This window comes from Ambystoma mexicanum, chromosome 1q (assembly GCF_040938575.1).
Source record: "Ambystoma mexicanum isolate Mex_15411 chromosome 1q, UKY_AmexF1_1, whole genome shotgun sequence".
Lineage (NCBI taxonomy): Eukaryota > Metazoa > Chordata > Amphibia > Caudata > Ambystomatidae > Ambystoma > Ambystoma mexicanum.
In genome coordinates, this window is record NC_090922.1 from 459,320,887 (window position 1) to 459,336,018 (window position 15,132).

Here is a 15,132-nt window from a genome sequence, read left to right on the forward strand (position 1 = left end):
TTGTCCGCCCATTGTCTTAATCTGAATTTTGAAATCCACCCGGGTCTTTTGGCGTGAAAACCCAGAGAAAAAAACGTGTTGCTCCTTGTCATCTTGCTTCCAAAGTGAGCATGTTCACCGTGCTTGTGGGTCCATTCTTCTGTGGTTAGTAATTAAACAAATCCTATGGCCTTGGCTCTTGTCCTGAGGCAACATTGTTTATTGAATTTTAGTGATTGCATTTATTTTGATTGCTATGTGACCTGCAAGACGTTCCCTTCTGTTTTTTGTTTTTCTTCTGAAAACGACTTGGGCGATTCTTGGGACAGAAAAGCACTTGGCTACCCGAATGCCTCTGGTGATTTTCTTGAGCGTTTAATAAACTGTTTTATTTCTCCTAAATTGTGTCCGTGTACGTGTTTCCTTATTTTCTACTGCTTAAATGCTGGAGAGCCTGAAACCCACATCGATATTGTGCAGCGCTGTGCATGTGTGGGCGGTGGTTACAGTGTGCAAAATGCATGTCTTACAAAATTTAAATGTGCATAATGGAAAAAACCTGCGTTGTTTCCCCTCATTAAAAAATGTGGTGGACTAAATGCAGTGGCTGTATTTGGGCACCTTTGGTAGTTATTAGCTGTGTGTCTTCACTCTCTTTGGAAAAAATATGAAACGCTTCACGAATTTGTGTGTCATCCTTGGGCAGGGGCCATGCTAATCTTCTCTGTCTCGTTCCAATTTTAGCATATGTGCTGCCGAAGCGAGCACAGAGATGACCGTATTCTTAAGTTTAACATATAAAAGGCTGTCCCCGTTCCTTAAGGGGTTCCTATCCCTGCTCTGTATTTTGTCCACACACATTCGATTGTCAAGACTATGCGGCAATGCTTAATCTGCCCATAGTTATGCTGTGGGGGTGGGGGGAGCAGTGGCTAGCCTTTTGTAGAAACACAGACACTTTGTGAATCCTTTCGTCACTGTCGTCCTTATTGTTTATTTATTTATTTTTATTTATTTATTACATTTGTTATACGCCCAGACCCGGGGGTATCACAGCGTAGTTACAGACAATGGGAGAATGCAATCTTAGAAAGTACACAGAGGTACATAGGAATAGCAGTCAATAATATACAACAACATGCAAAGCAGTCAGATATGTACAGTTAATTGGAGCGGATTAGTGCTCTAGTTCAGTTAGAACTTATTGAAGAGCCAAGTCTTCAGGAAGATTTTGAATTTAGGGAAGGAGGTTTTGTTCATAATGTGGATAGGTAGCACATTCCAGTGTCTAGGTGCCAGTGTTTTGAAGCTACTACCCCCTGCTTTCTCTCTTTTGTATCTGGGGGTTTCAAGGTATGCGTTTTTGTTGGACCTGAGAAGTCTAGTCTGGGGCTTCATCGTGACTGTATTGTTGAGGTATTTGGGAGCTTTGTTAGCCCTACATTTGTGGGTGATGCTCAGGGTTTTAAATAGAATTCTGGCTTGGATGGGGAGCCAGTGGTGGTCTCATCTGGTGTTAGAGATATGTTCAGATTTTTTGATGCCTAAGGCTGCTCTGAGGGCTTTGTTCTGCATGAGTTGGAGTTTGACTAAGTTGGCTTTGGACATGCCCAGGAAAAGGACATTACAATAGTCTAGCTTAGACAGTATGAGTGCTCTGGCTAGAGTAACACGATTTTTGGCTGAGAGGAATTTACGGCTGAGGGAGATGAGTTTGGAGGTGTAGGAGGTGGACGAGGCTAATGTGTTTACTTGTTTGGACATGGATAGTGTTGCGTCTAAGTAGACGCCAAGGGTCTTGACTTGTTTAAGAACAGGGATTGTGGTTCCATCGATGGTGAATGATTTGAAGGCGGGCTCAAGGGTGTTGATTTTGCTGGGGGAGCCTAGTATGAGGAGCTCCGTTTTATCGTCATTGAGACAAAGGGCCTCATTACGACCCAGGCGGTAAGTTACCGCCTGGGTCGTACCTTTACCACCATGGCATAAACTACGTTTACGCCATGGTGGTTGGCGGACTTACCGCCCCATTCCGAGGTTGGCGGGGCGGTAAGTCCCCATTAACCCATTTACCCTTCCCCATTCCCATTTTTGCCCCATAGGGCATAATGGGAGTGGGGAAGGCGTTAATTACGCCACCGTAAATTACGGTGGCGTAATTAACAACAAGGTCCCTTAGCGCCATGGATTTTAACACCTGCTAAAAGCAGGTGTTAAATCCTCCATGGCGCTAAGGGACCTCGGAATCAGGCGGTAAGGGTCGGTGCTGTTTACGCCGCCGTAAACCCCTTACCGCCTGGGTCCTAATGAGGCCCAAAGGCTGTTATTGGCCATCCAGTTTTGGATGAGTGAGTAGATTTGGTTAACCAGGAGGGAGTCTTGTTCATGATTGCCTGAGAGAGGAATGAGGATTTGGGTGTCATCGGCGAAGTTAGTATAGATGACACCCATGGCATCCAAAGCTGTAAATAATAGCTTAGTATAGGCATTATACAGAGTGGGGGATAGGCAAGAGCCTTGCGGCACACCTGCTGGGACAGGCACTGGGTCTGCTGATTCTTTGCCGATGGACACTCTGGAGGTCCTATCAGCCAAGAATGATTTGATCCAGTTGGTAGCGCTCTGAGCTAGGTTGAAGTTGTTTGCTAGAGTGTTGCAGAGTTTGTCGTGGTCAACCAGATCGAAGGCCGCTGAGAGGTCCAGGAGCATCAGCAGACAGAGTTTGCCTGCTTCTTTAGTGGCATCCATTTGGATCTTCAGATCAAGGAGGGCTGTCTCTGTACTATGGTTGGGGCGGAATCCTGACTGGCGGTCTCCTAATAGTTGATGTTGTTCCAAATGGTTCTGAATTTGGCAGTAGGCTATTTTGTCAATTATTTTTAGGCGAAATGGGACCATTGTAATAAGTCGGTAATTAGTGGGTATTGAAGGGTCCAGTGATGGTTTTTTGAGGAGTGGTGTCACCCAAGCTTTTTTGATACTGGTGGGGACTGTGTTTGTGAGGAAAGAGGCATTGATGAATTCGGTAATTATGGGTGTGAGGGTGGGGGCACAGAGTTTCACTAGATGGGAGGGGAATTGGTCTTCTTTACAGTTGGAAGCTTTGCGTTTCATTATGGTGTCAAATACTTCTTTGTTAGACACTGGTGTAAATTGAAATGGGGGGCCAATAGTGGCATTTGATGTAGTCGTTGATATAGTGGGTGGAGTTTTGTCAGCTAGGAGCATTTTTTTATGATCGATTTTGTTTTGCAGTAGGAGAATTTTAGATGAGAGTGCGTTTTGTATAGTGGTGCACCAGTCTTTGCTAGCGTTAGAAGGTGCTGAAGTTTGACAGGGGTTTTCGAGCTCTCTAAGGATGGTAAACAGTTCTTTGCTGTCGGAGGACGCATTAGTAATGCGGAGATTGAAGGCATTGGCTTTTTGATTGATTATTGCTGATTTATATGTTTTGTTGGCTTCAGCGAAGGCTAGTGCCGATTCTGGGGTATTGTTTTTGTTACCTTAGGTTTAGTATGGATTCCTGAGTAAAACGTTCCCATCTGTTTTTCTTCTTCCCTTGTGTGATCCATTTTAGCATAGTATAAACATGCTGCCCCGATTGCTTAATGTTCTTTTTAAATCGTTTTCTTAAATTTTTCTTTCAAAACAATTGCCAACCGTGTTGTTATATTTCCCAATCTGTTCGTTCCTGTTAAAGCGCGGTATAGCTTTTCAGAAAGTTGTTGTAACAAGTACATCATTATATATTCTACATTCTATACATTCTATATTCATACAGTCTTAATGTGCCGCTTCTTTGTGCCAGCCTTTTTACCGCCTTAATTGTTTTTAATACAGGGCTAACATGCAGACCTGTTGCCGGGTAAACCGCAGCGCAGGGGCCGATTTACTTGTTTACAAGGTGGCAGAAAAAACACACCGCCTGGGCCAGGTTTCTTTGTCATTTCTCTCTCTTCCTGAAAGCTTTTGTCAGCCCATCCGCCTGCACCGCTCTCTGACCCCGACTTTGGTCGCGCCACTGCAGCTGATCTGGATACTTTTTTTTCCCTTGCTCGCCTAATGACACCGCGGCCTTCCATAGTAAGTGTTGCCACATACTCGCTGTACTGTGCTCAATTGGGCTATTTCGAACAGGGCAATGTTCGTGGAGGGAAAGAGAGAGGAATTCTTTAGACGCTGAGTGCACAGTGAACTAGAGTAAAGAAAAAAGAAGAGACTCTGAGTGCACAGAGTACTCTTTGGTTTGGTCCCCGTGCAGGGAGCACAAACTGGCTTGCTTGGGTCCCCGCACAGGGACCACAAGCTGATTCTGTTTTCTGCTGTCAAAACAGCTCCTTATATGGGACCCTGGGGCTGTCCCCTAGGTCCTTCTGTGTGGCAGGGCTGTGGTGCCAGCCACTTGGCCGGCTGATGCGGACAACAAATTGCACCTTATGGTGCCTAACGGCTGCTCCCCCGCCTACTTGCTATCTTTGGGGGCCCTGATGCTTTGAATCCTTGTGGGAGGAGGGCAAGGCGTGATTAACACCTTCCCCTTCCCTCTGTTTCCCCGGTTCGGCGACTGCACGTCACCTTTGTAGTTTGGTGGGGGACAGGGGGAGCACTGGCCCATTTGTTGGGCTGCTGCTCCCCCTCTCACCTGGCTGCAATGGGGCACAGGTTACCAGGCCTCGCCTGGTGCCTGCGGTGTTGCCCACAAGCAGCGCCCATCTCCCACAACACGGTGCCCTCATTGGTGGGACCTGGATGTTGGCGAGGACTCTATCCCTGCCATGAAATGGGCGCAGTGCTGACGCCATGCAGCTGGCATGGACTATATTGAACACAGTTAATGTGTTTGCAGATCCATATGCAAGCTAATATTATTATTATTGCAGCGTGTACTGACTTAATAGTTATTGACACGAGGCATCTCCTATCTACTGCTATTATCAGTCGCGTGCTTCGCTGCGTGTCCATGTTTGGTCACTGGCATCAGATACCGCATTGCACTGTTCATTGCGAGGAAACCACCCCTCGTCCCACTCGTCCCTGCTGGAGTAGAAAGTAGCGACCAATCAGAACCAGTGGCTACTGAGCTCATCGTCTCTAGAGGACCGAGACAACTAAGGGAACCGCATCCCAGCGCCTCTGTAGTCCCAGGGCAGCAAGTATTGAAAGAACGGAGGCGGAGACCGGGACAAGCTGAAATCACAAAGAATGAACGCATCAGGTAGGGGCAGTGGCTGGCACATTCAGGCCAACATGTTTTGTTCCTGGAATTATCTTTTCTGATTCAGTGAAAACAAGACATCGGAGATGAAGCCCTGGTGAATTCTGCTCCAGCCCCGCCTGCCTTTCCTGATCCAGGCCGGCCAATGTCCCAATAGTCATAGATCAGTCTGCTGCCTCGGGCCCCTTTCTTTCTACACTGAACAGCTGAGCTGTATACAAAGGAAGCCAATACACTGAAGAGGTCCCTAAAGCCAGGTACCGCCACAGTGCATAGCGGATATGCCGCACTGCAAGCCGTTAAAATAATAAGCATGGGGTGTCCCAAGAGGTCCGTGTACCCCCTTCACCCCTGCTGGAATCAGAAAAAGAAAGAAGCAGGATCTCAAGGGAAACATATGCTACCTGTGTCCTCGCGGCTCATTTTACCAATAGCAGCCACACGAGGTGTCCCTGGCCTGCTGTGGCATAGATGCTGGACACAGATTAGCAGCTGTATGACAATGGACAACATAGCCCATCACAGGCAAGGAACATAGATCAAACATGCCAGGGAAGGTCCATATACTTCGGAGAGGGTGGGTGTGAGCAGCAGGAAGGCGTGGTTGCCGCGCTGAAGCTTGCTTCTCTGTGGATGCTGTGTACTTGCAGCCGGTTGCAAAAATCCGAAGGGGCCGTGCTCAGAGCCCCTGGTGGGACGTTGTAGAGGGGTTGGGCATTTTTGCATAACTAGGGTGCCATTCGCTGCGCGGCCAGAGAATCCGAAGCGACTGGAGCTCGCATAACTACAGACCCAAGTGGTCAAAACACGTGTCGCCACCCTAGAATCATTAAAAAAACCTTGCAAAATACAAGTGGTTGTGAGCTTTTTGTAACCACAACATGACAATCCGAATCCCAATTCTTTGACATTGTACCAATTGCATGTACAGCGCCTATTACGCAAAAATCCGCAACCCCTCTACAAGGTGCATTATGCGTATACTGTTTTGCGTGATTTATGAGTTTAAAAGCCACGAGAAATGGGCATGAGCCCGGGCGCGGCTACAGGGCACGGATTGAGAGCTATAAGAAGGGGTGCACATCGTCACTCAGGAGGGAAAACCCTCCCCAAATCACTAACGAGAAGAAGAGCCAACACGAGAGGTGCAAAGTACAGGGTTTAGAAGTTCTGGGGAATTCCCACATAAACACATCACAGGTGCAGGGCACAGACTAGCGGCCTCAGTTGGCAGCGACGAGGAAGGTGGGCACACCATGGCATAGATAGGAGATTCGGAGTAGAAGGTACCAGAAAGGTGCACGAACCTCAACATGAACACGGTTTGGAAGTGGCGTTGCCATAACCGAGCCAAGACACATATGGCTTTGTGGTATGCTATTTATCACCGGGGAACATTATTAATATAATTATATAGGAAGCGACATTATAGCCAGTCAAACTGTGAGGGAGGTTTCTTTAAAGAACATACCCTGACAACAAAACCAACCCTAAGGGCTGACAATTATGAAATATTTGGAAGCTGGCATTTTTGACAGATTAGATATTATGAGATGTGTGTCCAGTATCACACACTTTCGTGGTAAAGCTAGGATTTTTGGCTCAGTCTGAAACGTTGGTACTTGACCAAGTTTATTGCCAGTTCTTGTCATAGTGCACGCTGTGAATCTTTAACTCGCAGGAACTAAATACCCTGCTCTGTGGTCCTGAAATTGGAAGGTACACACATCGCCCAATAAATCAATATGGCCTTACTTACAATATAAATCAAAGAAAAACATGTTTAACAAAAAGAGTATGATCGTAGCTTTTTTTCCTCCATCTAAATGGAAGTCCACAGGTTGTAAGAAAAAGAAAACAGTGTGCTTGCGTCAGAAAATCAAACTTCAAAATAATCGTGCCAGATGCCAGTGGCATTTGTTTGGTTCTGTGTTGCATCGGACCCACTCTACTCAAATGGCGGATATGAAAAGAAAGAGCAGGCAATGGGCTAAAGAATGCCACCAGAATGCGAGGAGGCAAACCTTTCCACCAAAGACAGCACAGTACTTACTACACTGAGAGGCAAGGTGATCTGTCCAAAATGACAGTACCTCAAGGGGCGCAGTAGGCATTGGATCGCGTCTCTGGTTCTGTGGTCTTCACTTTGGCAACTCAATCACCAGTGCCGATTACCTCATTATGCTCTTCATTGAAGGTGGCTGCCCAGTTTTTTCAACCCTTATTTGGGTGATCTGAGCTCTAGACCCGGACCGCTGTAATGCTATTCTATTCTAGTTTAAAAACTGGTGCTCAAGTTCATCAATATCAGAGCGGAAAGGCTGAGGCTGCCAGGCCAGGATTTGGAACTGTGATCAGGCACATGAACGTAGATGTCTGCAACAAGTGCTTAACATACTGAGCTATCTTTGGAAAACATCTTGGCACTCAGAGTTGTCAATATGCCTTTTAACTTCGGTTATTGCACTTGATCAATATAGTCAATACAAGCAATGTTAAAACCCTGCACAAGTTGACCCATAGGGAACGCACAACCTACATGCAGGACAAGGAAGAAAGCGCCCATTAAGAGATACCTGATCAGAGCTGATTGTAGTTGTTACCAACAGCAGAGCAGCAGCTTCCGGTTCTCAGCAGCACATACACAGCAGCATTACATGGGGTGTTTATGTTTTATACAAAAATGGGCACTTACTTTTTTACCATGAGCAGTCAGGTGGGGGCCGGGGATACTACCCGATATGGGGTCCCAGGGCACGTGCCCTTTTTGGCCTTCCTAACAATATATTTTTGAACATGAAGTGTGTGCAATATCGCGTTGTGATATGTTTCTTTGTTATAAGCAGTGTCTTTTCTAATATGTAAATGTTTCAGTGTTTGGAATTGTATTGGAGCGCTTCAAACTGAGAGCAATCACATAGCTAAAGGTTTCGATTAATAGATAACGAAAGTGATCAAAAATAAAACTCCCCTTTTAAAGCTTAATTTTTATCTATGATTTCTGCTATTTTGAACTGCAATTTTTTTTTAAAATTAAAACATGCATAAAAACAAACGAGTTTCTATGAAAGTATCCCAGCTTCACTTTTTAAACAGTGTGTGATTCTTGGCAAATCATTTTATGTCACTGTGCCTTACCAGCAAAAATTGGTAGACTTTGAGAGTGGCCAATTTTTGCTGGTAAGGCACAGTGACATAAAATGAGTTGGGCAAATTTGGGAGAAATTGGGCACTCTCAAAGTCGACCAATTTGCATACATCAACATGCTGGGTCAAAACAGGCCACGCCAGTCTGTGATTGATGAGCATCTTTGAGAGATGGCAGAATTAGGCTGACAGAATCAAATGCAAAGTGCATGACTTAACAGTAAACTATTAAACTGAGACGTGTGTTGTCATCACTCAGATGTTTCAGAGTTCCATGCGCCCAAGGACCATGCTTAGAAAGAAAGACAGGGTTAGACAGCGAGTTCAAGAGGGTGCGATAAAATGACTGGAGTGGGAGTAGGGGCCATTCACAAATATAGCATTAGACACAAAGAGAGAGGCATTCATCGTAAGTGAGACAAATGGAGAAGCACGAAAATAGAGTGGGATACACTGTGTGCGATTCATTGAACTGGCTCAGTGAGTCTCTGCCGGGCCCCACCTTGAGAGCAAGTTTAAGAATATTCGGGTCTCTTCCGAGTTTTTAACCCTGCCCCCAATGGGTTTCAGAATCCTACTAATCCCTGCCCAACAGGGATCATGAAAAATACTTCTAAAAACACTGATGCGTGAATTAAGTTTACTTCTCTGATTTCGAATTGTTGTTTTATGAGATGAAAAGGGAAACACATATTGAGTCAAGTCAGATTTGTTTGATTTTGGGTATCAACTCTTTTTCCATACAACATAAAAGTTCATTGAGAAAAACACATTAAAAATAAAGCAAGGTAAGCTCACAAAGATCATAAAATCTGCTACACATTAAGAAAATACATACTTTATCAATCTAGTAGTGTAGTGCAACTCGCCATAGTGCAGAAACACAGATGAGATTACAACTCATAGCTTGTAGTTGTTATAGAGCTTGTAGTGAAGTGATCCTGTGGTGTAGTGCAAGTCGAAAGTAAGTATGAGACTATTCCTGGTGTTTCATCTTTTAACAGACAAGTACACCATAGGGGTGAAATGGACCACATCAACATTTCATACATTTAGCAATAAAGGCCTGCTCCTGAAAAAAAAGAGCAAAAAAATACCAAATGGATAAGATCCTCCAATGATGCAGGACAAACTAGACAATTCATCTCCTCTGAGTGGGGCACCCATTTGGAGATTATGGCTTTCTGTTGTAAAAGGTTACATCTAACCCTAGTAAACAACACACAGTGAAATTAAAATTAGCTGCTTTGTAAAATGGTCTGTGTGCTGATACTAGTAAGGAGTCCATGTTGCATTAGCTGGTTTAATATGATATGATATGATATGGCATTTATAACACGCTTATACACAAGTGTTTCAAGTGTTTCTGTAATTGGCATTGTTCACTGTCCATGGAATAATGCCTGCACAATGCGACTTTAATTGGAGTAGAAGTATGCAAGTCAGGTAATTCATGGATTATTTGTGCCAAAAATAACGGGATTTGTGCACCATTCTGCCCGCAAATCCCCATTTGTTAAACAGGGATTTGCGGGCAGAATGGCACACAAATCCCGTTTTTTTCGGCGCAAATAATCCATGAATTACCCAGTAAAATGGATTGAGAATAGACTTGCTTCATTTATTCTTATAAATGGCAATTTCACGGAATTGAACTGTGGAAATGGCCTTACTGTTATGCCAAATTCTTACCCATAAGAGCAATGGTTCTATTGTTAGGTCATCCTCCAATTAAGACATCCCCAGTTATGTTTTAACTGAGTATGAAGGGGCTGAGGTCGGAAAGCCAATGAGGACATTTAAGACTTTGTTTTCCTGCACTTGTAATCTTGTAGAATTCTTGTGTCCCCACAGTGCTGCCCCATATATGGCTACAGCTTTTACCTTTGTGCAATAAACCTGGAAACACACATCTGTAGACTGGACTTCAAATTGTGTGCAAAAGTGATAATTACCTCTTATTGTCTGAAACATTCTTGACTCTTGTAAAAGGCTATTCAAATTACTATCAAATGTAGAAAAGTTAATCCCAAAATACGCAGAAATAGAAACCTGGTTGGCCGTCTGTTAAAGATGTACATCAGAGAACTGTATTTTTATTTAGTTTGCAACATATTACCACTGATTCCTTGGCATTTATTTTGAGCAGTGGTGGCTGGTGATTCTTTTCATGGGAGAGGCATAAATAATGAATATACGGGAGTGAACGAGTGTAGAACAGGAGGCTGAAAAAACCAGGAGAGGTCTGGGGTTTCCCCAGGCATTTTTATTAAAAAAGGCTGGATCAGGTATCATTGCTATTGGCACCCGGGGATTACAATCCGCAAACCTGGGGGGCTGACAGCAACATATTTTGTCAGAATTAATGGGATGCATGATGGCGTCTCTTTCATTCACACACAATACTTAACTAAGATGGCTGCCATGGAGCTGGGTGGCCCGGGAGGCTAAAGCAGCAGCGGCAGTTGAGCCGCCACCAAGATAATATGGTGAGTGGGGTAGAGGTTTGGGCAAGGGGGGAAGTGAATGAGGGAAGGGGAGTGTGAAGGGAAGATGGCAGGGTGGGGGAGCAGCCATCCAGTTGCTTGAAACACAGGCTTGTATCGTTCGATTGAGCTCATGATCCAAGTAACCTGATTAGCTTGTTCCCCTTCCCCAGGTGCTAATGCCAATGCCACCAGTAGCAACCCTCCCAAATAAGCGGCACGCTCCCTGTCACACACTCTGCACAGGGCAGGCACATAGATACTCTACTACATTTATAAAACATAGGCTCTCTCATTTAACACGCCATTCAATCTACACACAACATATACTCTCTAATTCACCCAGGAATGTGTACATTCACACAAAATATACTCACTCATTCACCTAGTCATTCCATCATTCACCCTTCAGACATCATACACTCTCATTCACCCAGGCATTCATACATGCACATAACATATACTCAATCATTCACACATGCATTCAATATTTCACACAAAAAAACTCTCTCATTCACTCAGGCATTGATAGATTTACACAACATATACTCACTCATTCACCTAGGCATTCAATCATTCACACAAAATACACTCTCTCATTCACCAAGGCATTTAATCATTCACACAACATATACTCACTCATTCACCAAGGCATTCCTGCATTCCCACAACATATATTCATTCACCGAGGCATTCCGGCATTTACACAACATATACTTACTGATTCACATATGCATTTAATAATTCACACAAAATACAATCTATCATTCACCTAGGCATTCATGCATTCACACAACATTTGCCCACTCATGAACTCAGGCATTCAATCATTCACACACCAGGCACTCGCTCATTGACCTGTGCTTTCATACATTCACAAAACATATACTCACTATTTTGCCAAGGCATTCAATCATTAAAAGTGTTCATTCAATCGTTCACACAACATGTACTCTCTCTTTGATCTACACATTCAAACATTCACGCAACATCCACTCTCATTCATCCAGGCATTTATACATTCATACAACCTATATTCTCTCATTCACCCAGGGATACAATCATTCACACAACATATATTCTCTCAATCACCCCGGCATTAATAACACACGACATATACACAATCATTCACATAGGCATTCATGCATTCACATAAGATATGCTCACTCATTCATCAAGACATTCATATATTCACACAATATATACTCACTGATTCACCCAGGCATTTATTCATTCACACAAAATCCACTGTTACTTTCACCCAATCATGCAATTATTCACACAACATATATTCACTCATCCACACAAGTATTCACTCATTCGCACAACTTATATGCACTCATTCTCCCAGGCATTCAATCATTCACACAACATATACACTCTCATTCCCCCAGGCATTCAATCTTTCACACAACTTATATTCTCTTATTCATGTAGGCATTCAATCATTCACACAGCATATACTCACTCATTCCTTGATGCATTTAATCATTCACATAACATACGCTCTCATTCGCCCAGGTATTCATACATTCACACGAACTATATACTCAACCATTCACACATGCATTCAATCATTCACACAAAATAGACTCTGTCATTCACCCAGGCATTCATAGAGTCACACAATACAATATACACTCTCATCCTCCCAGGCATCAAATAATTCACACAAGATACACTCTCTCATTGACCAGCCCATTCCAACATTCACACAACATACACTTTCATGTACCCTGGCATTCATACATTCACACAATATATATGGACTTATTCACCCTGGCATTCAATAATTCACACAACATATACTCACTCATTCACACAGGCATTGCATCTTTCACACAACATGCACTCTATCATTAACTCGCACATTCATACATTCACACAAAACAGACTCACTCATTCACCAAGTCATCCATACATTCACACACACAACATATACTCACTCATTCAACCAGGCATTTGATCATTCACACAACATATACTCAATCATTCACTCACTCATTCGCACAGGCATTTATACATTCACATAACATATACTCACTCATTCACACAGGCATTTAATCATTTGCACAAAATACATTCTATCATTCACCCAGGCATTCATGCAATCGCACAACATATGCTCACTCATTAACTCAGGCATTCAGTCATTCACACAGCATACAATCTCTCTTACAATCACCACAAACTTTGCTTTCACCGTATGCTGGTACTCACGAGTCTTCGGGTTTGGCAGTTGATTCTGAAGAGGTAAGAGGCGTCCCCCCGGATGTCCAGAGACCATACAACTGGGCTCTGTGCAACCCAGGGGCCACCCCCATGGAAACCCTCGTGGGGAAGAAAACCCAGAATCTGTTGACGTAATGGAAGTCCAAAGTAAAGATGTTTCAAATGTCCAGTGGAGGAATGAAGGTTCAGTTGATGGAATCTCCAGCAAGGCTTGAATCCCAAGGCAAGTAGAAAGTTGCAGGAAGGATACTTCACTGGAAACAGTAACCAAAATGGGAATTCCAAACTACAGAATCGCAGAGAAGGAAAAGAAAAAAGAAACGGACTACAGAAGAACAGAAATAAAGAATGGATATGGAAAAGTAAAAGGTAAGTGACAAAATGTCAGAAAGGCCAGAGAGCTGAAAGGAATTCCGGAAGACAAAGCGCCAGGTAGCCCAGAGAGCCGAGAGAGGTGAATAAAGGCAGCGAGCCGGAAGGTAAAATGAGCCGAGAACGGCGCAGGAGGCGGGGTGCTAAAAGTAGCAGGGAGCCGAGAGCGGCGAAGGCGGCAGGGAGCCAAAAGTAGAAGGGAGCTGAGAGCGGCAAAGGCGGCAAGGAGCCGAAGGTAGAAGGGAGCCGAGAGTGCCGTAGGCGGCAAGGAGCCGAAAGTAGAAGGGAGCCGAGAGCGGCGTAGGCGGCAAGGAGCTGAAAGTAGAAGGGAGCCGAGAGCGGCTCAGATTGGCAAACTCTGTGAGAAGGAGAGCCGCGGCGAGTCCGGAAAGGGACAGAAAGAAAAACAACAGGGATGAAGTCGGAAAGACGAACGAGCAAAGGGGAACCTCAGAAAGGTTCGAGTAGAAAACTGCAAGAAAGGAGGAATGCTAAGTGTAGAGACAGAGTAGCAACGAAGTTACCTGTCTGTTCTTTGGTGTTTAAGTACGATTGAATGGTAGAAGTGCGATCTCCATATTGAATGGAAGACTAGACCTGCACTGTTAGTTGGTGGTAACGTTGTCAAGCAGGCACCACCTTGGATTCCACTCAACATGCCGTGGATGATGCATCTTCCAGTGTCTCCATAGGCTTCTAGGGTTCCTTCTGACAATCTCTCATTGACTCATGCATTCATACATGCACACAACATATACTCACTCTTTTCCCAAGGCATTCAATCATTCACACAACATATACTCTCTCAAGCACCTTGGCATTAATACATCCACACAACATGTACTCACTCATTCACCTTGGCATTCATGCATTCACACAAAACATACTCACTCATTCATCCAGACATTCATACTTTCACACAACATATACTCACCCATTTGCCTAGGCATTTAATCATTCACACAAAATACACTCCCACATTCAAACAAGCATGCAATCATTCACACAACATTTACTCACTCATTCACCCAGGTATTCAATCATTCACACATGTTTTACTCGCTCATTCATCCAGGCATTTAATCATTCACACATTATACACTCTCCCATTGACCAGCACATTCCGAATTCAAACAACTTGCACTCTCATTCACCCAGGAATTCATACATTCACATAAGATATGCTCCCTCATTCACCAAGGCATTTAATCAATCATACAAAACATACTCACACATTTACCCAGACATTCAATCATTCACACAACATATATGTATTTTATTCTATTGGTTATTACAGCTCTTGTCATTGACACTTTACTGTAGCTGCGTGATCGAAGGTGGAATGTTGAGTATCTGTTGGAATTTGTGGTGCAATTGTAGGGGTTCTGGGCAAGGCTGTTGGATGATGGTTGGCGAGTGGTGAGCATGTATGGTGGGGCCTGTTACCATGATTACAAAGATACTTTGAATTGCTACCTACTTGTCTGATGTGACTACTTCAGATGGCGACAAGGGTGGGATGGGAACTGCGCTGAGTTCTTAGTGATTCCTGAGCCAGTGAAGTCAGGCTCCACAGTGCTGCAACTGGTACGTTTCCTTCTGATCAGTTCTGGGTTCCGACTGGCAGTTCCCAGTAAGCGCGGGTTGGCGTGGATCAGTTGTGCTGCCTGTGAAAAGAGTTTGAGGGCTAAATATAGCGTG

General features: G+C 44.1%; 1 protein-coding gene and 1 non-coding gene across 2 annotated transcripts in view; one reads left to right on the plus strand and one right to left on the minus strand.

Annotated features, from left to right (window-relative positions):
* Positions 1-640: 640 nt before the first annotated feature.
* LOC138565197 (U6 spliceosomal RNA) lies at positions 641-747 on the minus strand. Its single transcript, XR_011301103.1, has one exon. It is a non-coding gene; the product is annotated as a U6 spliceosomal RNA (small nuclear RNA).
* Positions 748-5,039: 4,292 nt separating this feature from the next.
* Positions 5,040-15,132, plus strand: part of LOC138521462 (N-formyl peptide receptor 3-like) — an 88,056-nt gene continuing 77,963 nt past the window's right edge. The window contains exon 1 of the mRNA XM_069634326.1: positions 5,040-5,194. Within this exon, the coding sequence (XP_069490427.1) occupies positions 5,182-5,194 (13 nt within the window). The 5' untranslated portion in view covers positions 5,040-5,181. The remainder of the gene's footprint in view (positions 5,195-15,132) is intronic.